The sequence below is a fragment of the Barbus barbus genome (assembly GCF_936440315.1).
Source record: "Barbus barbus genome assembly, chromosome: 33".
NCBI lineage: Eukaryota > Metazoa > Chordata > Actinopteri > Cypriniformes > Cyprinidae > Barbus > Barbus barbus.
Window position 1 is genome coordinate 28,095,870 of NC_136761.1, and position 24,506 is coordinate 28,120,375.

General features: G+C 37.7%; 1 protein-coding gene across 1 annotated transcript; it reads left to right on the forward strand.

The window, feature by feature from the left end:
- Positions 1-3,263: 3,263 nt before the first annotated feature.
- LOC306852894 (putative methyltransferase NSUN7) lies at positions 3,264-24,499 on the forward strand (the record flags this gene model as incomplete). Its single annotated transcript, XM_079390015.1, has 9 exons — positions 3,264-3,274; positions 4,020-4,203; positions 4,275-4,533; positions 11,947-12,090; positions 12,187-12,288; positions 15,075-15,195; positions 19,987-20,122; positions 23,388-23,676; positions 23,949-24,499. 9 exons carry the CDS (start codon positions 3,264-3,266, stop codon positions 24,323-24,325), a joined length of 1,623 nt encoding a protein of 540 aa, XP_079246141.1. The 3' UTR covers positions 24,326-24,499.
- Positions 24,500-24,506: the final 7 nt, after the last annotated feature.

Here is a 24,506-nt window from a genome sequence, read left to right on the forward strand (position 1 = left end):
TATATATATATATATATATATATATACACAGTGCCCTCCATAAGTATAGGAACAGTAAAGACAAAATTGCTCTGTTGGCTGTGGAGTCGAGACATTTGTAAATATGATTAAAAGATGAATATGAGACAAAACTACAGGATGTCACATTTTATTATTAGCCGTTTCAACACATACATGTTTTACCAAATAAAAAGAACAGCACTTTTAGAGTTCATCCCACTCATTGATGAGAGCATAAGTATTGGGACAGTTGAACATAAGGCAGATATTAAAGATTAAAAGCTATTATTTAGTTGCAGATCCCTTGCACACAATCACAGCAGTGAGTCTGTGACCCATAGACATCACCAGACTCTTGCTCTCATCCTTTCAAATACTTTTCCCAGCCTTTAATGCAGACAATCCCAATTGTTGCTTGTTTTGGGGAGTTTCTGCCGTTCCGCTCCTCTTCAGCTGCTGAAATTCATGTTCAATCAGATTTAAATCTGGAGATTGTCTTGGGCAAACTAAGACTTTCCATTTCTTTGCTCTTATAAACTCCTTGACTGAACTGGCAGGGTGTTTTGGGTCATTGTCCTGATGCAATATGAAGCACTTCCCAATGAATCTGGTGGCATTTTCTTTAATATTGGTAGGCAAGATGGTTTTGTACCCTTCCAAATTCATTCTGCTGCTGTCATCATACATTAAGTCATCAGTAAAGTTGAAAGGGCCTGTTCCAGAGACAGCCATGCATGCCCATGCCATGACACCACCTCCACCATGCTTTACAGATGAGGCTGTATGCTTGGGATCATTTGCAGTTCCCTTTCTTTCTCCACATTTTTGTTTTCCCATCACTTAGATAAAGGTTCATCTTTGTCTCATCGGTCCATAAACACAGTTCTAAAACTCTTCTGGCTCACCTTTGTGCTTTTTTGCAAACTCTACTCTTGTCTTTCTATGTTTGGTGCTGGTCAGAGGTTTGCATCTTGCTGTGTAGCATCTGTAATTCTGTGTCAAAGTCTCCTGAGGACAGTAGATTGTCAGAGCATCACCCCAGCTTTCTACAAGTTGTTGCTGATTTTACAGACACGTCTTTTAGGAGTCATTTTCACAGCTTTTATGATTTGTCTGTCATCAGCTACTGTTGTTTTCTCAGCCGATCAGGTCGTTGTTGGTTGCTGGTGTCGCTGGTGGTTTCCAAACTCTTGATTTCTCCATGCCCTTTGTTTTTGCTAGAGCTCTAATTGACTTCCTCTTTTCTTTTAGCATCCAAATGGCTTGCTTTTCTCTCAAAGTCAGCTCCCTCATCTTCATCCTGGTTTGTGTGTCATCATCAAATGCGAGATTCAGAATGCAGAAGTAATGGATATAACTGATACGACACATTCCCTGCTTTTAATATCTGAAGAATTAATGCAACAGGACACAGCTGATCACTTAGAAAGACCTGTGAGGCAACTGCTCCAATACTTATGCTCTCATCAGATAGAGGGATGAAACTCTAAAAGTGCTGAACTTCTTATTTGGTAAAACATGTATGTGTTGAAACAGCTAATAATAAAATGTGACATCCTGTAGTTTTGTCTCATATTCATCTTTTAATCATATTTACAAATGTCTTGACTCCACAGCCAACAGAGCAATTGTGTCTTTACTGTTCCAATACTTTTGTAGGGCACTGTATATATATATGCATTTTAATAATTAACATAATATACATATATTAAACATAAGGCTGCCATCGTCTAAAGATTTTTCTGGTTGACTTGTAATCGTTCATTTGAAGCATTAGTAGACTAATCGCACATTTATTAATAAACCATTTAAATGATTATAATGAGCCTTTAATTGCCTACAAAGCCTATAAGCGCTCAAGCGCACACATAAAGCTTGCCAGCAGCACACCAGCAGAAATAATGATTATGAATGTGTCAGGGAAAAACAGTAAGGAGGCTGCATTAACATTTTAATAATATATTAATACACTAGTGCTTTCATTGTTTTCGGTTTAAGAGATGAAGTCGGTGGCACTGACTCGTCAGATCCGCAGTAGTAGACGCACCTGTATACATGTTATCGATTACATAATCTGAGAATATTTGTTTTCCATTTCAATTGGTTCATGTGATATTTCGCTCTCTATAGGTGTATTTTTCATATCTGTAAGGCAAGTATACACGGAGTTTCTGAGTTTCACTCAAGTCCACAGAGACCAAAATGGCAGAAAGTGCATCCTGTTTGCTTTCATTATTTTACAAAAGCACAATGTTTTTGTAATGCAAGGGGCGTGACAACGGAGGTGTGGATCCAAATGCAGCTTTATTTAATGAAACGTAGTCAGTCAGGCCTGACCAGTATCAGCAAACAGAGTAATCCAAAGCAATCCAAAAGAGTTGTCCACAGAGCAGGCAAAGGTCAGGGCAGGCAGCAAAAAATCATGAAACATGGAACAGTCCAAGATTAAAACACAAAGGCAAGGCACGGCAAGGAAACACAGAAGACCAGGAAACATTACAGGCTAACAATCAACAGCGATGTCAAAGAGCGTGTGTGTGTGTGTGTGTGTGCGTGCGTTTTTGTGATAAATGAGGACATAAATTTGTATGACACAGGTATTACAAGGTGAAGGTGACTTTTCAGGACATTGACCCATGTCCCCACTTTTCAAAACACTTATAAATCATACAGAGTGAGTTTTTTTTGGGAAAGTAGAAATGCACAGTCTCCTGTGAGGGCTAAGTTTAGGTGTAGGGTTGGTGTAGGGCAATAGCACACACAGTTTGTTCAGAATAAAAACCATTACGCCTATGGGATGTCCCCACTTTTCACAAAAACAAACGTGTGTGTGTGTGTGTGTGTGTGTTGTGTGTGTGTGTGCGCACGCAATAGTGAGACTAATGAGGTAACGAGAAACAGGTGATAGCAATTGATGATGAGTGCACATGAGTCCAGGCAAAGGATTATGGGAAATGGAGTCCTGGGTGAATGGTATAAATCAGGGATGGAGTGCCCACTGGTGGAGCGCACACAAATAAACGTAAAGTCTTTACAGATTAGAATGGTTTATTACTCTTATCTGTATGACCAAAAATGACAGAGTATTTTATGAGTACAGCAGTACCTCCATCTGTCCTGCAGTGAGCTACTGTTCAGCTCCACGCTCCACACAAACACTTAAACAGCGCACATTTCTCTAGGTTAATAATAGATTGAGTGGCCATGTAAAGTTGCTAATACATACATAGGCTATTTCAGGTGATAAGCCATATTTGAGGTCGATGAATGATAGGTGAGCATTTGGATGTCCTGCGTGATGTACTGTATTACCATAGACCAGCCGTTAACAATCTGTCCGTCACGGACTGCAATGTGGATTATTGATTTATTTTATTTATTTTTTTTCTGCAACTGCGCGACTAACTGGTAGACCAAGCCTCCTCTGGTTGACTAACGGTTAAATATTTTATTTTGTGTTGTTGTAGAAAACAAGACATATTATCTTAAGTAAATGTATCTTGATTTAATAATGTTCAGATGTTTGTACTGGAAAACAAGACAGAAATTCTGAGGAAGAACATCAGTTTTTGCAGTGTGATTTGTGGGACGCTCAGAAACACACGCTGCTGTTTTCATCTCTGTTCCTTGTATTGCTGTATGATTTTCCATTGAAATTATTTATTGTTTATGAGGTAGAAAGATGAGAATGTGTTTGTGTGCATGTGATTTATGGATCAGATGTGGCATTATTCTGCTTCTCCCCTGTTTAACCTCCATTCTGGGGTGACCAGCCTTAATTCACACACTGTGTGTGTGTGTGTGTGTGTGTGTGTGTGTGTGGCTGTAAATTTCACTGAGTTGTAGACAGATCCAATCACCAGCACTGGAGGTCGCACACTCACGTCACAAACACACACTCTCACACACACACACACACACACACACACACACACACTGATTTCTCGTCTCTGTCGTGTTGCTTTTGGCTTACATTTGACACTTAATTTCATCGTCTGTGTGTGTGTGTGTGTGTGTAGTTTGGAGGAGGTCAGTGAAGTGTTACACACATCAGGCTTTTCCTGTGTTAAATCTGTCGGGCAGCTGGAAGGACGGACCTTCTGTAAGGACCCGCACTGCCACGACCTGCTGGTGTTTCCCAGCAGTGTGAAGAACGATCTGACCAACAGCAGATTACTGAGAGACGGCAGACTCATCATACAGGTGTGTGTGTGTGTGTGTGTGTATGTGTGTGTGTGTGACGGTGTGTGACGGTGTGTGTTGTGTGTTTGTAGGATAAGTCATGCTGTGTGGGCCCCTGGGCTCTGTGGCCCCTGCTGGCCAATGGTGGAGACGTCCTGATGAGCGGCTGTTTTTCTGCGCAGACGGTCGCACACGTGTCTGCAGTGGCTGCGTCTGCGCACACACAAGCAGAAACACACACGTCTCAGTCAGACGCTCGCGGTCAGAGTGCAGTGATCGTGTGTTTGGGAGACGGTGTGCAGTCACAGACAGACGAACTGCAGAACACACTCACCAAACTGGGCAGCAAGAGTAAGAGCTGACATATACAGTATATACAACATGTGTGTGTATGTATGTATAAACATATACTGCACATTTATATATATATATATATATATATATATATATATATATATATTCCATGGTCTGTCTGAATACTGGATTCTGATTGACTGGCAGATAGTTCCAAGTCAGTTTACTGTTCTATATTAATGTGCTGCTTTGATTGATGCACACAAACCCACACACATCACTCGCGCACACACACACACACACACACACACACACACACAGAGAGAGAGAGAGATGTGATCATGCGCACACACATAAACTTGTTGTCAACGCTTCCCCGCAATTTTTAATAATAAAATAGCCTAGATACTAGATCGCTACATTATATTCCCCAGCAACGAGGTGTAAAATCGCTGTTTTTGATGTAATTAATTGTTTGTAGAGAGACACATGCGTAGACACAGGTAACGCACACACAACTGTCATCTCTCTCTTACTCTTTCTCTCTCTCTCTCTCTCGATTGATAATTAATTTAAATAAATGCTATAATTAATTCAAATAAATGTGGTCTTACCGCACTATTTCATCTCTATGTCTGATTTGAAGCAGCAGAATGCTAGCGCTAACGAGCCTTAACTGATGAAAATAACACATTTTTACCCATTCGGTCAAATATTGCGCTGAAAAGAGCAAGTCAAATTTTAACTTGTCTATAACTTGGCAAATGACCATGGAATAAGCGGGATAATCAACGGCTTACCGTGCATTAAAGGATTTTAAAGGATCGGTTCTTGGCCTCCACGTCGTATACTGTATATATACACAGTAGCTACATATTATAAATTCATGAAAATTCATTTACATTTATATTTAAAATTCATATAGCGAGAGAGCGAGGCATTATATATTAATATAAATACACAACATTATAATGTACAGTACAAAAGATGGATAAATATTCTTTTTAAAATCTACTATAGGTAAAAAATGCTCTATTTGAATGAGAAAGTATGTTCATAATAACAGGAGAGAAACCGCTGGGACACAGCGAGTTAAAACCAATGGATCTGAATGATTACTTGGGTTTCCACACAACACTCAGCTTACTGATATGATGCAGATATATCTCTTATTACATGATATGGCTCTTATGATAAATAGTTTGTGTTGTTCCTCATTTGTAAGTTGCTTTGGATAAGGGCATCTGCTAAATGAATAAATGTGAATATAATGTACATTTTGTGCGTTCCTGATTTGCTGTAATGTAAGCAGTGGCAGGTGCAGGGCTTTGATTCCCAGGGAATGCAGGAACTGATAAAAATGTATATATGGAATGCAGTTAAAGTTGCTTTACATAAACATTTCTGCTGAATGCATGAATGTAAATGCACAAATGAGCTCCTCCAGGACCATGATAGAGAGACACTGCTGAAGGTTTGACTCATACATGTGTGTGCGCGTGCATGTGTGTGTGTGACCTTGGTATATTTCTGTGGTAAAAAATGCTAATACACGTCTCTTGAGGTCTGAATCAGGAGAAATAACTCCCTTGGGGATGTTCACTAAGACAAAATGGTTCATGACTAAATTATGTCTTTCTAACAAAAGCATTTTTTATTGTGATTACTGAGATATTTTGAGTTAATCTACATCATATCACTATATCAGGGTTATTATTAAGTCAATTTAAACCAAACCATATTTAAATCTCTTTCTAGAGCAAAACTGAACGACATATAAATCTCTCAATTGACAAAAACCAAATGACATTTGAATCTCTTTCTATACTTAAGTAATACTGAAATCAAAACCATAAAAAGAACATTTTTGTTGCTTGAAATCAATGTTAACTGAAAGACATAAAAATACATATATACACAGGTATATATATACACTGAACAAAATTATAAATGTAACACTTTTGTTTTTGCCCCCATTTTCCATGAGCTGAACTCAAAGATCTAAGACTTTTTTCTATGTACACAAAAGGCCTATTTCTCTCAAATATTGTTCACAAATCTGTCTAAATCTGTGTTAGTGAGCACTTCTCCTTTGCCGAGATAATCCATCCACCTCACAGGTGTGGCATATCAAGATGCTGATTAGATAGCATGATTAGTCAAGTCACCTTTATTTATACAGCGCTTTTAACAGTACAGATTGTGTTAAAGCACTTAACAGTATGAGTGTCAGTAATGTATAAAAATAAGATTAAACACTCAATTTTCAGTTAGAGGCATTTCATTATTGAATTTAGAGATGTCATTGTCTAGATCAGTTTAGTTTAAATAGTATCTGTGAAATCAAATTTACGATAATCACTAGAAATTAAGTGTCCCCGACTGAGCAAGCCAGAGGCGACAGCGGCAAGGAACCAAAACTCCCTCTGAGACAGAATGGAGAAAACAATTGAGATAATAGTTTATTTATTGTTTACTTATTGTTTTAATTAAAATTTTAAATGAATAAATGTATTTATTTCTTTTTTATATTGTTGCAATTTCTAACAATAATAGTATTATGTAGTATATTTTTAGTTATTTTCTTTTATTTTTATTGTATTTAAGTTGAGGTCTTCACTGGGGATATGTCCCCGGAGCTCATCCAGGTGTCCCGGCCTCCGCCGATGATTTCTGCATTTGACGTTGAGAGCATAGGTCGCAATTTAGATCTGTTTTTGAGATGGAAAAACACAGTTTTACAGATGCTAGAAACATGGCTTTCAAATGAAAGATTGCTATCAAACAGCACACCTTGATTCCTAATTGATGAAGAAGAAATGACAGAGCAGCCGTCAAGTGTTAGATAGTGTTCTGGATTATTACATGTAGGGTTTTTAGGATAATTAACACCTGTTTTTTCTGAATTTAGCAGTAAGAAGTTACTCGTCATCCAGTTTTTTATATTGACTATGCATTTTGTTAGTTTCTCAATTTGAAGCTGAGTATCATCAGCATAACAGTGAAAGCTAACACCATGTCTCCTGATAATATCTCCCAAGGGCAACATGTAAAGCCTGAAAAGTAACGGCCCTAGTACTGAGCCTTGAGGTACTCCGTACTGCACTTGTGATCTATATGATACCTCTTCATTCACTAATACGAACTGATGGCGGTCAGATAAGTAGAACTTTATTAGTTCCAGTAGAACTAATAAAGAGATACAACCACGATCAGATGATAGAAGTAGGTCATTTGTAACTCAGCAGTCTCAGTACTATGATACGGTCTAAATCCTGACTGGAATTCCTCACAGATACCATTTTTCTCTAAGAAGGAATATAATTGTGAGAATACTACCTTTTCTAGTATCTTTGACAGAAAAGGGAGATTTGGGATCGGCCTGTAATTAACTAGATCTTTGGGGTCAAGTTGCGTTTTTTTTAATGAGAGGCTTAATTACAGCCAATTTGAAGGTTTTGGGGACATATCCTAATGACAATGATGAATTAATAATAGCCAAAAGAGGATCTATGACTTCTGGAAGCAGCTCCTTTAGTAGTTTAGATGGAATAGGGTCTAACATACATGTTGTTGGTTTAGCTGATTTAACAAGTTTATACAATTCTTCCTCTCCTATAGTAGAGAATGAGTAGAATTGTTCCTCAGGGGATCTATAGTGTACTATCTGATGCGATACTGTAGCTGACGGCTGCATGGTTACAATTTTATCTCTCATAGTATCGATCTCGGATGTAAAGTAGTTCATAAAGTCATTACTGCTGTGCTCTTGGGGAATGCCAACACCTATTGATGTTTATTTTTCGTTAATTTAGTGACTGTATTGAATAAATACCGAGGGTTATGTTTGTTTTCTTCTAGAAGAGACGAAAAGTAATCAGATCTAGCAGTTTTTAATGCTTTTCTGTAGGATAGCTTTCCCGCCAAGCTATACAAAATACCTCTAGTTTTGTTTTCCTCCAGCTGCGCTCCATTTTCCAGGCTGCTCTCTTTAGGGTGCGAGTGTGCTCATTATAACACGGAGCCAGACTGTTTTCTTTGATCTTCCTTAAGCGTAAAGGAGCAACTGTATCTAAAGTGCTAGAAAAGAGAGAGTCCATAGTTTCTGTTACATCATCATGTTTTCTGCGCTGTTGGATATGCTGAGGAATTGAGATAAATCAGGAAGATTACTTACAAAGCAGTCTTTTGTGGTAGAGGTGATGGTTCTATCATACTTGTAACAAGGAGTAAAATTTACAGTTTTAGCTATATGGAGTTTACACAAGACTAGATAATGATCTGAGATATCATCGATTTACTGCAGAATTTCAACACCACTAACATCAATTCCATGTGACAGTATTAAATCTAGAGTATGATTTCGACAATGAGTAGGTCCGGAAACGTGTTGTCTAACCCCAATAGAGTTCAGAATGTCTATGAATGCTGATCCATCTTTTTCATTATCGACGTGGATATTAAAATCACCAACAATTAGGACTTTATCTGCAGCCAGTACTAACTCAGATAGAAAATCAGCAAATTCTTTAATAAAGTCTGTGTGGTGCCCTGGTGGCCTGTATACAGTAGCCAGTACAAACATCACAGGGGATTTATCACTAACACGTGTTTCTCTAGATAATGTTATACGCAGCACCATAACTTCAAACAAGTTATACTTAAAGCCTGCCCTCCGAGAAATACTGAGAATATTGCTATGAATTGTAGGAACACCTTTACCTTTTGGATGTGGCTCATTTTTATAGCAGTAATCTTGGGGGATAGACTCATTTAAAATAATGTATTCATCTGGTTTAGCCATGTTTCTGTCAAACAGAGCAAAAAGTGCTTTTGTAGAAAGGGACCTGATATTCAGTGAGCCAAGCTTTATCAATTGTTTCTCTGTATTGTAAACATTTTTTATTTGTTGAACATCAATTAGATTGTCACTCTTAATTTGGTTTGGACGTTTACTGTATTTTCTAGTTCGGGGAACAGACACAGTCTCTATAGTGTGATATCTAGGTGAAAGAGTCTCTATGTGCTGAGAATTAACTGACTTCTGTGACGTGAGGCGGCTAGCAGACGGTCGGTTTAGCCAGTCTGTCTGCTTCCTGACCTGGGCCCCAGTTAGTCAAGTACGAACTCTAAGACTATGTGCCATATTTCTAGAGAGAAGAGCGGCACCACCTCAGGAGGGATGAACACCATCTCTTTTCAACAGGTCAGGTCTGCCCCAAAAACTTGTCCAATTGTCTATAAAGTCTATGTTATTCTGTGGGCACCACTTAGACATCCAGCCATTGAGTGACGACAGTCTGCTATGTATCTCGTCACCCCGGGAAGCAGGGAGCGGGCCAGAGCATATTACAGTGTCTGACATCGTACTTGCAAGTTCACACACCTCTTTAACATTATTTTTAGTGATCTCCGACTGGCGAAATCGAACATCATTAGCACCGACGTAAATAACAATCTTACTGAATTTACGTTTAGCATTAGCCAGCACTTTTAAATTTGCCAGGATGTCAGGCGCTCTGGCTCCCGGTAAACAATGGACTATGGTGGCTGGTGTCTCTATTTTCACGTTCCGTACAATAGAATCGCCAATAACTAGAGCACTTTCATCAGGTTTCTCAGTGTGTGCGTCACTGAGTGGGGAGAACCTGTTTGATGTTCTGATCAGAACGGAAGAGCGGTGTTTTGACCTGCGACTATGCCACCTCACTGTCACCCAGCTGCCCTGCTGAACGGGCTCAACCGGAACCGAACAATGTACAGGACTCCCTGAGCTAGTTGCATCCAAAGCCATATCTACAGCCCTCACATTCTTACTGTCCTCAGTTAAAGTTTGGATGCATGTCTCTAGTTCTAAAATCTTCTCTGTCAGCCTAACTATATCCCTGTATTTATCACATGTGAATCTCCTTCGCATAGAGTTGATCAGGTTTTCCACTCCTCTTCAATGGCTGTGCGAAGTTGCTGGATATTGCCAGGAACTGGAACACACTGTCGTATACGCCGATCCAGAGCTTCCCAAACATGCTCAATGGGTGACATGTCCGGTGAGTATGCTGGCCATGCAAGAACTGGGATGTTTTCAGCTTCCAGGAATTGTGTACAGATCCTTGCAACATGGGGCCGTGCATTATCATGCTGCAACATGAGGTGATGGTCGTGGATGAATGGCACAACAATGGGCCTCAGGATCTCGTCACGGTATCTCTGTGCATTCAAAATGCCATCAATAAAATGCACCTGTGTTCGTTGTCCATAACATACTCCTGCCCATACCATAACCCCACCACCATCATGGGCCACTCGATCCACGGCGTTGACATCAGCAAACCGCTCACCCACACGACGCCATACACGCTGTCTGCCATCTGCCCTGTACAGCGAAAACCGGGATTCATCCATGAAGAGAACACCTCTCCAAAGTGCCAGACGCCATCGAATGTGAGCATTTGCCCACTCAAGTCGGTTACGAAGACGAACTGCAGTCAGGTCGAGACCCCGATGAGGACGACGAGCATGCAGCTTCCCTGAGACAGTTTCTGACAGTTTATGCTGAAATTCTTTAGTTATGCAAACCGATTGTTGCAGCAGCTGTCCGGGTGGCTGGTCTCAGACGATCTTGGAGGTGAAGATGCTGGATGTGGAGGTCCTAGACTGGTGTGGTTACACGTGGTCTGCGGTTGTGAGACCGGTTGGATGTACTGCCAAATTCTCTGGAGACGGCTTATGGTAGAGAAATGAACATTCAATTCACGGGCAACAGCTCTGGTAGACATTCCAGCAGTCAGCATGCCAATTGCACGCTCCCTCAAAACTTGCGACATCTGTGGCATTGTGCTGTGTGATAAAACTGCACATTTTAGAGTGGTCTTTTATTGTGGCCAGCCTAAGGCACACCTGTGCAATAATCATGCTGTCTAATCAGCATCTTGATATGCCACACCTGTGAGGTGGATGGATCATCTCGGCAAAGAAGTGCTCACTAACACAGATTTGTGAAAAATATTTTCGAGAAATAGGCCTTTTGTGTACATAAAAAAAGTCTTAGATATTTGAGTTCGGTATGGAGCGAATTTAACATGGGGGCAAAAACAAAAGTGTTGCGTTTATAATTTTGTTCAGTGTATATAAACCTTTATATTTCTCATTTTTAGTTTAATCTGATGTACTAAAATAACTAAAACTAATATATATATATATATAGAGAGAGAGAGAGAGAGAGAGAGAGAGAGAAACTATATAGCATAACACATAAAAGTTAAATCCTAATTTAGCATACAAAAAGTCAATTTAGGCAGCTAAATATTTATAGTGAACTGTAGGAAAGATGGATAAATATTCCTTATATGAAAAAAAAAACATGAAATACATGCTCATAATAACAGATGGATGCTGGTTAGTCCTTGGTTAGAATGTAGAGGTCAGAAAGATTCATTTTGTTAGAAGACAAAGTAAATGTGTGTTTTTCAGATGTGAAGCTGCTTCCAGACTCTCTTGAGTCTCTGGACGTCTCTGACGCGCGTCTGCAAAAGATCAGTGTGGTGTTTCTGATGCCGGCATGCTCCCTTTCTGCCCTCAGCAACCCTATAGATTATATCATGAAGGAGAGCAGAGGTACACACACACACACACACACACACACACACACTCATCATACTGAACACTGACTCTGAGCGTCATTCACATGTGATTGTTCTGGACCGGTTTCAGACCCGCGGATCATGCTGGATCTGTCCCAGGGTTCAGTCTCTCCAGAGAAACTCCAGACGCTCATGTGCCAGCAGAGGAAAGTCCTGCAGCGCGCCGTCCAGTGTGAGTGTGTGTGTGTGTGTGTGTGTGTGTGTCTGTGTGTTTCAGCTTACCTAATGAGTCCAGACACAATTAAATAATGATCTAAAATGGTAAATCTGGATGAGTCATAAAATATTATACCAAATACTTCCTTAATAATACCTCTAAAAGAAATTCGTATTTGACTAACAAATACAGATACTTGCTTAAAAACAAAACCATCCATTTTTAAGTTACTTAATTACTTTCTCCAGGTGTATGCCAGAGCCTCAGACTCTTCACCTTTCACGTCTACCTTATTTTCATTAGTAGTTTTATTTTATTTATAAATCTCTTAATCAAACAAAACCAGCCAACAATGAAGTCTTGTTCTAGTTTAGTCGTTTCGTATTGCCTTGTTTCCTGATTCCTGCCTGTGTACCTTGGATTAACCCTTGTCTCGCTGCTCGGACTCTGTCTGTACCTCGTCTGGACTATTGCTCGTGTTTCTGGCTTACTCTTCTTGTCAAGCCCTCTAGATTCTGTTCGCCAGTCAATGACCAAAGCCAGCCCTCGGAATATTCTTGTGTTTTGCCTGTGCCATACGTCTTTGCTAGTGTTTCGACCCTGTCTGTGTTTGTTGACCACGTCTGGCAAAAGCTTGCACATGGATCCTCACGCTTCTGTCACTGTTACACAAACAAAACTGAATTACATTTAAATGTCCTTTTAGAACAAAAAAACAAACCACATTACATCTCTTTCTAGAACAAAACTGACCATTCAAATCTCTTACTGCAACAAAACCAACAAATATTTAAATCCCTTTCTAAAACAAAACTAACTGACATTTAAATCTCTTAGAACAAAGCCACAAAATATTTATATCTCTTTCTAGAACAAAACCAATCAACATTAAAATCGCTCAATCCAAAGATATGATTTTCGTTATAAAGTACTGATTCAAATGAGTAATCAATAATTAATTATTATTCTAGTGTGCCTCACCTGACATGCTCTCGCACAGCACACAATGAAGTAGACCGACTCTGCTTGCGTTCATTCACGTGATTGGTCGAGATGAGAGGTGATCCTGCCTGGGTACTGTGATTTACATAGTTTCTATATCATTTCTAATCATATATGGGATCATATAGCCTAATCTCCCAGACCCTGATGATTTTACTCTGAGTACCAGCAACATGTCAGAAGTGCCGGTACGCACTAAAAAGTGCAAGTTCTCTAAAGACTAAACTATAGAAGTACTGCGTACTGGTGCGTGCCGGCCCTCTTCAAGCACTGCCTAAAACAAGAGACAAATATATACATCTCTTTCTAGAACAAAACCAAACATCATTTAAATCTCTTACTAGAACTAAATTAAGGAAAATAAATATTCTATGAATGATGTGTAAATAATATGTTTGTGCAAATATTTTGAGACAAGATAACTCTTCTATTAATTTTACTGGAAGAACGTGTTCATAACTTTCAGAAAATCTTGCCGGAAAGTTAGCCTAAGTTCTGAAAACGTTCCCTGTTAGCTGGGTTTCTGCATTACTTGGCAACCATAAACAACCTTTGGTTTTAATAATGAACTCTGGTACTTGGCGGAAAGAATTAGTAAAAATAAGTAAATAAAATATTGTTATTGTTTTGTGTCACACCTTACAGCTTATTCCTGTAACACCACTGGTCTGAACGAGTTCAAACTCATGTGCTAGTGTACATCAAGTGAATTGAGTGATTTGAACATGCCTCCCTGTATCGACGTTCATCATTTCTGTGATGATTTATGTCATATTGATCCAGTGTGTGACATTAAAAACTCTGAATTGAACAAAACCTTTAAATCTCTTAACAAACAAAACCGAATGACATCTAAATCTTTCTCGAACAAAACCAAGTGACATTTAAATTTTTAATCAAATAAAACTGAATGACATTTAAATTTCTTTTTAGAACAAAAAGGGAAACATTTTAACATCTTTTCTAGAACAAAAAAACAAACAACATTAAATATCTTTCTGGAACAAAATCGACAAATATTTCAATCTCTTTCTAGAACAAAACCATCAAATATTTCAATCTCTTTCTAGAACAAAATCGACAAATTTTCCATCTCTTTCTAGAACAAAATCGACAAATATTTAAATCTCTTTCTAGAACAAAATCGACAAATATTTAAATCTCTTTCTAGAACAAAATCGACAAACATTTCAATCTCTTTCTAGAACAAAATCGACAAACATTCCAATTTCTTTCTAGAACAAAATCGACAAATATTTAAATCTCTCAATTGAACAAAAACCGAATGACATTTAAATCTCTTTCTAGAACAAAATCGACAAATTTTCCATCTCTTTCTAGAAGAAAATCGACAAATATTTAAATCTCTTTCTAGAACAAAATCGACAAACATTTCAATCTCTTTCTAGAACAAAATCGACAAATATTTAAATCTCTCAATTGAACAAAAACCAAATGACATTTAAATCTCTTTCTAGAAAAAAACCCATCAAGTGAACTAGAGCAGATCCAGAGGTTTGAGTGATTTGAACATGCCTCCATGTATCGACGTTCATCATTTCTGTGATGATTTATGTCATATTGATCCAGTGTGTGTGTGTGTGTGATCCGTTCATCAGCGGTTATCGAGCATGAAGACGCTGCAGTCCCTCCCTGCAGATTCCCGTTAACACAGCATTAATTAATGCCCGGCGTGAATCAATTGTAGTCTGTCAGTGAACAGAAAGCAATGGTTCTCTGCAGTGTGTGTGAACAATCGTTTTGCTCATGCTTGTGTGTGTGTGTGTGTGTGTGTGTAGTTCCTCAGGTGCGGGCGGTGCTTTACTCCACCTGTTCTGTTCACCCAGAGGAGAACGAGGAGGTGCTGAAGATGGTCCTCTCACAAACACAGGAGAATCACTCCACAGCGCTGCCCTACAGGTGTGTGTGTGTGTGTGTGTGTGTGTGTGTGTGTGTGTGTGTGTGTGCGTGCGTATAAACGGACATCTCAAAGGTGTTGTCTCGTGATCACAAAATCATTTTTCTGTGTACTTGAAAATGAAAAGGGAATTGAGTAATAATGCTAAAAACAAATTGTTTTCATTCTGGGCAAAAACAGTCTTTTTTAGTTCTAGTTTACTAAAAGTTTACTAGTTAGAATGAAATAAAAGGATGGTTAATAATGTTCTTTTTAATGAAAGTGCATTGTGCTAATAAGCTATGAAATAACAATAACACCAAATAAATCACTAATAATTCCTCAACAAGTTTTTATGTAATTTTTATAGTGTTATATTTGTATCTTGTGTGTATAAACTGAAAAAAAAAATTCTTACTTGGAATTTTTTCTTGTTTCCATCCAAAATATCTAAAAATTCTTAAATCAAGAAGGATTTTCTAGACAAGGAAAAAATATTGTCTTGTTTTCAGAAAAAAAACTAGTCTAATGTAAGTAAATTGTTGCTTGGAACCAACCAGTCGCGTAGCTAAGGGCCCGGGCCACCCACTTTCATCTGTGGCCCACCCAATGAGAAGTTGGTCATTTTCCAAATAGATGTAATTTATTAAATAATAATAATAAATATCTTATTTCACTGTAACTTTATATATTTATTAAGAATATTAAAAGGTTGTGTTCATGGTCAATTACAAGTCGTTTCTTAGTTTTCCCTCTTCCTATAGGTGCATATTACGGAAGCGTATTGCATTCACTTGAGGAAAAAAAATCTACTCTGTTTTTCTGAATTAACGAGTTAATTATCTCACAATTACGAGATAATTAAGTCATTAATTCAGAAAAACAGAGCAAAAACTTTTTTTTTTTCATTAAAATTATCTCGTAATTCTGAGATAATTAACTCGTTAAGTCAGAAAAACAGAGCGAAAACTTTTTTTAATGAAAAATTATCTCGTAATTCTGAGATAATTAACTCGTTAAGTCAGAAAAACAGAGCGAAAACTTTTTTTAATGAAAAATTATCTCGTAATTCTGAGATAATTAACTCGTTAATTCAGAAAAACAGAGTAGATTTTTTTTCCTCAAGTGAATGCAATACGCTTCCGTAGCATATCATCATGCTCTTGTCAAAATGATGATTCGTGTGTTTCTGTTAGTCCCATCCACAATGTTATGTTTACGACGTAACGGTATAATAGTAAAATGCACACGTTTGTGAAGTAAAATTTGAAAATAGCCTAGTGGAGCAAACATACATCAGATAAATTTACTTTAAAAAGTAAAATTCTTAGCAATAGATCCGCACCGTCTACAAGTGAACCCCGATTTATGGATCAGAAACTTCTGAAGCAAGTGTGTTTGAAGCATCATATTAGCATAGGTATAGTGTTTGATCCGCTAAAAACATGCGTCCTTTGTGGAAAGAAATACATAAACTGTGTGCTGGATCCTGGTCGCCTCAATAATTTGCAGCTGCGCACATTTCTGCGGTCCTCGATGTGCATGAACTGACAGAGACGCTTGATTCATCTGCGAAGGTCATGCTTTACAATAAACGTCCTTTTGTTAACGTTAGTTAATGCATTAACTACGATTAGCAATACATTTGTTACCGTGTTTATTCATCTTTGTTAACCTAGCTCAGGCAAATGTTAGCAGATACAACGTTTAAGTTTAATAATGTCCTATTAGTACATTTTGAAATTAACATAAATTACTCATGTTAATGCTTGCTTTAGAAGTACTGTGTAATGAACCTTGGTGCTGTATTTCTTTTTTTGATGATCAATTACTGCTTTATTCTGAAATAGAAGTAATAAAAAATAAATAAATAAACATAATAGAAGTAGTGTAAGGGACAACCCATTTTTATGAGGCATCTGACAAATTAAAATATTTTTCTCTGCAAAACAATATAGCATCAAACCATTTTTAATGATTTAAATACAACCCTTAAATGACCCAAATTGTGTGTGTGTTTAAGTGGCTGGATAGATTGAGCTAGTCATGATTAACCAATCAGCTGTGTGCAGTGATAATTAACCCCGCCCCTCTCTCCCTGTGCTCCAATCAGCGGACGGTGAGCAGCTGAGTATAAAGCTCAGTGTTCAGTGAGGAGCAGACAGTGTTGAAGGAATGTCTTCACTCACAATATCAGCTCTCTCATAAATCAGTGTTTCTTTAATCTGCAGTAATGTCATTTCACCTCTTTTGTCTATTTTGTGTGAGATAGTTAGATGGTTACTGATAAGTTAGAGACCCAGAAAAATCCCTAATGTGGATCCTGCTGAAGTGTTGAAAGATTTGTATATAATGGAACATCAAGATATGATTTTGGAGCTAAATCATCACAGTTAACAAAGACAGAAAGAACTGAAATGCATGCTGTTACGTACCTCATAAAAGTACCTCATGTCCAGCAAGAACTACAAACTAGCACTGATCTGTTTTAACTCCTGTTTTGCTCACAAATTGCAGTAGAGAGTCACTCTTGAAGGGTTTTTACCCTTGAGCGTATTTGTTAGATTAGCTGGTTTTCACTGACTCAAAAGTGAATCCAGCTCTCTCACACTATCAACAGTTGGACATTTTCTTTTTATTTTTCATTAAAATAGTTATTTTGTTTTGTAATATTACAGATGTAATACCTACTTTTTTTAACTTCTTCATTTTCACATTGCATTGTTTAAATCTTCCGGCCTCTATTTTGTCAAAAACTGAAGAAAGAGCTCCACATTTTCTTGTGTAAATGGCACCAGTTTTCATCGACTTCTCATTAGAAATCTGCTTTGATTTACGTACGTTTAATTATTTAGCAAACCGTTTTATCCAAAGCAACTTGCAAATGAAGTAAACCTTGGTCTAAAACTGAATAATGTTGAAATGAAGCTGATGTGCTTAGTATTTTCAGTGCATTAAAAGCAGACCGCAGCACAGACCTGCAGTAAAGTGAGCTGTATGAAGGCAGATTCACTATACATTTTAATTTATTCAGTTTAATAACTGCACTAGGCCATATCGTGATATATTTAGATTTAATCGTGCAGCCCTGTTGGAGGAGGACAGACAGGAGTCGAGCTGCACTCATAGTTTCCAGATAAATGAGTGATACGTCTCTCTAGTTCACGTCTCAGTGCTGCATTGAGTGATCAGAGCAGTTCACACAGATTCTGGTGTTACTCACTTTACAGAGAGACAAATCTGACATTTTTAGGACAAAATGACACCGTGCAGAATTCAGTGATGATTTAATGAAAATTCAATCCCAGGTCTGTAAGTCATGAAAGACAATCACTTTTTTTTCCATTTTAAGGGGAAATATTTGCCTCCTTTTAATAAGGGCAACTTTTTGAATCTCTTTAAATGCATTTCCTTTCATGTAAATTTTATTCCATAAATGCAATTAGAATAGAAAAACTCTATAGGGCTCAAATCAATCTCAGCAAAATGTTTATATATAAAACATATTGAATAAAGAAATAATGAAATGTTTGAAAAAATCATTTATACTCTAAATATGAAACAAGCCACTGTCTTAAGTGAGTCATTGAGTCCTTCACTCAAACGGCTGATTCATTGAGGAGCGATGCAGGTGATTGGCTGCGTCTGAAATCTCTTACTCTCTGAATCAGTGCTTCTTCTCAAAATATAATTACTGCCTGACTGTTCAAGTATGTTCTATAAAGTATTAATGTAATGTGCTTCATTTATCATGTTATCATTGTTGTGACCCTCCAGAATCAGTTGCATCGCTTCACTGCCTTTCACAGAAGTGACCCTGCAGCACAAAACCAGTCTTAAGTCGCTGGGGTATATTTGTAGCAATAAACAACAATACATTGTATGGGTCAAAATTATACATTTTTCTTTTATGCCAAAAATCATTAGGATATTAACTAAAGATCATGTTCCATGAAGATATTTTGTAAATTTCCTACCGTAAATATATCTCAACTTCATTTTTGATTAGTAATATGCATTGCTAAGAACTTCATTTGAACAACTTTAAAGGTGATTTTCTCAATATTTAGATTTTTTTGCACCCTCAGATTCCAGATTTTCAAATAGTTGTATCTCAGACAAATATTGTTGTATCCTAACAAACCATACATCAATGGAAAGATTATTTATTCAGCCCTCAGATGATGTATAAATCTCAATTTAAAAAAATGTACCCTTATGATTGGTTTTGTGGTCCAGGGTCACAAAGCTGTAAAGTGTTCAGAAGATCCACACTTCAGAATTTTATGAATACTTCAGACATTTAGACACACTACTTAGCTCACATCTCTTTTTTGCTGTCTATATAGTATTGAAGTATGCAATTTTGTTTCTCAAATGGATGATTGGCTCACCTGATTCGTTTAACGCTGAATCGTTCACAACTGTGTTTACCAGCAAAAGTTGTGCTGTCACTCTGGATTTATTTTCACTGGCAGAATAGAGCAAAAACAGTCGATATTGTGTCCGTAATAGCATTGTTTATATATATATACCATTGGATAAAGTCTAACATAATGATCTTAAGAGGAGGACAAATGAGTGGACAGACACTCCTGGTTCAAAATCAATGTGGTTTTGAATTTCATAGGAAGGAAATCAAAAATGAAGTAATGTTGACTTTTTGTTTTTGTTTTATTATAACCTGCTTGACTGACTACAGTGCCAGCCATAGCATAACCAAGTGTGTGTGTGTGTGTGTGTGTGTGTGCGTGCGTGCGTGCGTGCGTGCGTGCGTGCGTGCGTGCGTGCGTGCGTGCGTGTGTGTGTGTCAGGTTGAGTTCTCCGAGTCTCCTGCAGGACTCTATCACTGAAGATGATGAGGAATCAGAGGAGATGAAGGCCAGATTCTTCAGACTGGAAGCATCAGATCATAGTAACGGCTGTTTTGTAGCTCTGCTCACACGAGAGGTACTGAACATCAGCATTATCGTTCCTAAAAACAATTACTGACCCTCATAACGGCCCAAAACCAAATACTCAAGTATTTACACAAAGTGAGAGTTGAGAACATAAATGAGAATAAACTCAGTGTGATTTGACCTGGATCATCTGATCAGAAACTCAGAAGAAAATCAGCATTTTTTAGTTCAGCATTTAAAAACAAATTACATCATATGTTTTACCCTCATTTGTGTGTTTGAAAGCACTTGAAATGTGGTTAAATTGAAAGAAAAATATTTGTCAGAATGGGATACTTGCATACTATATAGTATACTATATGCTACATTTAAAAAATAATTATGCAGTATGCAGCGATGTTTCAGACAGTCGTATGTTACACTGCTGTCACATCTCATCGTTGCATGTTTAATTCATTGTGTGGTGTAGAAGAATGTAATTAAATAATGAGTAAAGAAGAAGATAAAAGGTCAGGCCCATTGAAAAGATCTGGTCATACACTGTGCATTATAGCAAATAGCCCTGTAATGAGAGGAAACAGTTATTATTTCTGATCGAGCTGTTTGTGGTTACTAGACAATTACTATTGATGTGTTTAGACACTATCAAATCAACACATATATATTCTGAACACTCACTCTATGTAACAGCATCTGACAAATGCAAAAAATATATGAAACTATATATGGATAATAAGAAATTTCATTGGATAATAAGAATTTAAAATGGGGGGAAATATCATTATGAAATGTTTCTCACGTTGGACACAATTATTGGCACCCCTAGAAATTATTCAGAGTAAAATATCTCTGAAGTATATTCCCATTCATATTCACAATTTTGAGCACTCCAGGGTGATTATGAACATGAAATTATCCAGAGTAGTAGTTAAGTACCTAAATATATTTAAAATATTTATGTAAATATTGGAATGTTTATTTTTCTTAAGTATCTTTTAACCAATTTTGTATATTTATACATCTTATATATTTTGAACTATTTATATATTTTGATTTTAAAACTACACTACACCAAAAATAGTACTTGGATAACAAAAATATATATTTTTGCCTGAAATATTTGTAGCCAAATAGTTTTATATATTTTGAACAATAATATAATAAAACTCAATGTATATTAATATTTTGATTTTTAAAACTACACTAATCAAAGTAATAAAATCTCAAATATTTTATTTTGCTTTATTTTTCTGAAAAATTTAGCCCTTTTTTGTAAATCTATAACTTATATTTTGATCTTGACTATACTAAGCCAAAATAGTAGTAAAATACCTCAAATATTTAAAATGTTTATTTTGATTTATTTTCCTGAACTATCTTTGAGCCAGATTTCTGTATATTGTTCTATGTGTGTGCTAGTGTATAATCATTAAAAGTAATAATATAATCTGAGAGAGCGGGTCTGTGAGCTGGAACGGATACGGTTCTTTAAGGCTGATTATTTGTGTGCTAGTGTATGCTCAAAGCATGCTGGGAGGAGTTTCTCTGGGGTTTGATGGAGACGCTCTTTGTTTCTCATGTCCGTGTTCTCATTGACTAATCCTGCTGTGTCTGTTGAGGAATCCCGTCTTTCCCTCCCTTTGCTTTCATCTGCAGCTAAAAATAACCCAGCAGAGAGACTGAAAGAGAGAAAAGACTCCATCAGCCTCCTGCTGGATCAAAGTTAAACTCCAGCAAACGACGTGATGCATACCATTCATATACGACCAGTTAGATTACTGCGATCCGTCATATTTATTCTGCGCTGACAGTCAGGAAAACATCATCAAGCTCCATATCCTTCCTGCCAGGACCAATAAAAGCCACTAATAAAGATTATTGTCGTTCACTTAAAAAGGTCTCATAAAAAGGCTATTAGACGTGTGTGGGAATATTACCCTCCTCCCGTAACACACGCTTTTACGATGCATCTGTACAGTCACACCTGGGACTAATAAAGTCTTCAGCTGCGTTCAGACCAAAGAAAGCTCTGTTTCTGATCATGAGAGTCCGTTTCAGTGTGTGACCTCGTGTTCAGCTAAAGGACAATCATAATGAGCGTAATCTGGGGCCGGAGCCGCATCAGAACCACAGGACGGGCAGTAAATGTGTGATGAGGAGGAAGAGGGCAGGACGTATTGAATAATTCAGCCCTCATGTCTGCATGTGTTAGCATCAACAGGGCAAAACCTCACGTACTCAAACACACACACACACACACACACACTCACGAGCTGAATTATTCACTGTAAGAGTGTGTGTGTGTGGTGCTGAGACAGCAGTGACCCTGGAAGAAACACACTCACACAGATCCAACATGCTTCACAAAGACAAGACTAACTTTTTTTCCTGAAAAATTAGAAAAGTTTAATATAGTTGGGCGCTATAGATATTTAAAATATAGATATTTAGGTCAAAAAATATTTCAGGGAAATAAAAATTAAAGTTAATATATTTTACAAAACTTTTACTATTATAATGTCACCTTTTTGTGTTTTTTTATTTTATTTTTATTATTATGATCACCATCATCATCATTTGGCCTTTGGTATAAATTGTTTAATTTTTTACAGTAGTTCTAAAAAATACAGTACAAAAGTATTTCGGGAAGCATTTCCCCACAGTTCAACACAATTCACAATTTTAGATATTTTATGCATTTGTCCATAATTTATTTATTTTTATGCATTTTAAAGTTATACAAAAATTTAGCTCAAATATTTCAGGGGGAAAAAAAAGATTTTCAAACTTATTTATTTTTATTTTACTATTCCTTTTGACCTTTTGATTTTTATTATTATTATTATTATTAACTTTTGGCCTTTTTTTAATTAAATTTTTTATCCAGTAGTTGAGAGACAGAAACACACGCTGCTGTTCGTTGTAATGCTGTATGATTTTCCACTGAAATGATTTATTATTTGAAGTAGAAAGATGAGAATGTGTTTGTGTGCATGTGATTTATGGATCAGATGTGGCATTATTCTGCTTCTCCCCTGTTTAACCTCCATTCTGGGGTGACCAGCCTTAATTCACACACTGTGTGTGTGTGTGTGTGTGTGTGTGTGTGTGTGTGTGTGTGTGTAATATATAAATCTATAAATATAGCTCTAAAATATATTTTGTAAATACAGTGCAGTTCAACAGGTTTTTATGTGTTATGCTTTTGTCAGATGTATTTATCTAAAGACTCCTCAGAACATATACAACACAATGCTTCAAATACACTTCAGACATTCTTTTGTTTGTTTTTTTTTGGTTTATCTCCTGCACAGCCTGAACCAGAAGTGATAGAAACGCCACAGGAAGTGCTCGCTCGTGCAGCGGCCAAAGGCCTGTTAGACGGCCTCCAGCTGAACCAGCCAATCAAGAAAGAAAGCCGGGGCCGACGGTCTCGCAGAGCACCTGCCAATCAAAAGTGCTCTGTGAAGACACGCCCACATGCCACACAGAGCAACCAATCACGTGTGGCGGAATTTTTGAACCGTGAGATGAAAGGAAGCAGCTCAGAGCCGACATTGAGTCGTCAGAACAGCAGAACTCAGTCGAGTCCAGCACACTACGGTTACTGCAATTTAACAAATACACATAACATTAGATTTAGCTTGATTTAATTGGTAACACAGTGTCCTAACAACACGCGACGTGACTATTCCAGTGACAAGCAATCTGGGCCATTTCGCCATCAAAGCTGGTTAGGACAAAACCTCTGATTAAGATGGAAAAGATACCTTTTATTGTGTGTAGTTAGGACACAGTGTAATCCTAACATTTTTTCCAGAGTAAACTACTGAGGAAAACTAACCAAAGTTCTGTTTACTTCTGTATCTCCGCAGATAAACCCTCTAGATCTCAACGTCCCTCTCAGAGCGGTTTCTCCAGGACAGGCTCCGCCCCCAGCCCCGCCCCTTTCTCCAGTTTGTACCGTAAAACTTTGACTCGTTTGGCCACGGCTGTGGTTTCCACCAATGATGATCACACCTCCCCGGCTCCCGCACCACCCAAAGGCCGACAGGAAGTGCTCCGGCCTACGACCGTCACGTTTCCTCCTGTTCTGTTGCCAAGCGACGGTCCTCTTCCTCAGAGGTGGAGCCACACCCTTCCTGCCCGACCAAGCCCCGCCCACACAAACCTGCATTTGCGTAACTCGACACCAGCTCTCCCTCGAACCCAAACGCCGTTCAGACTGAATCATCTGCGGCCGTGGCTCTGACACGCATTTGTCATTCTTTCACTCTCTTTCTTAATATTGAAGACTTAATCCCAGATATATCTGTATAACGCCTACTAACTCATTATTACTAAACTTGAGTGTCACTGCCATCAAAACATGCATATTTTCCAATGTCACTTGAGTTTACATGCAAATAAAACCCGCTGAGACACTTTTGTTT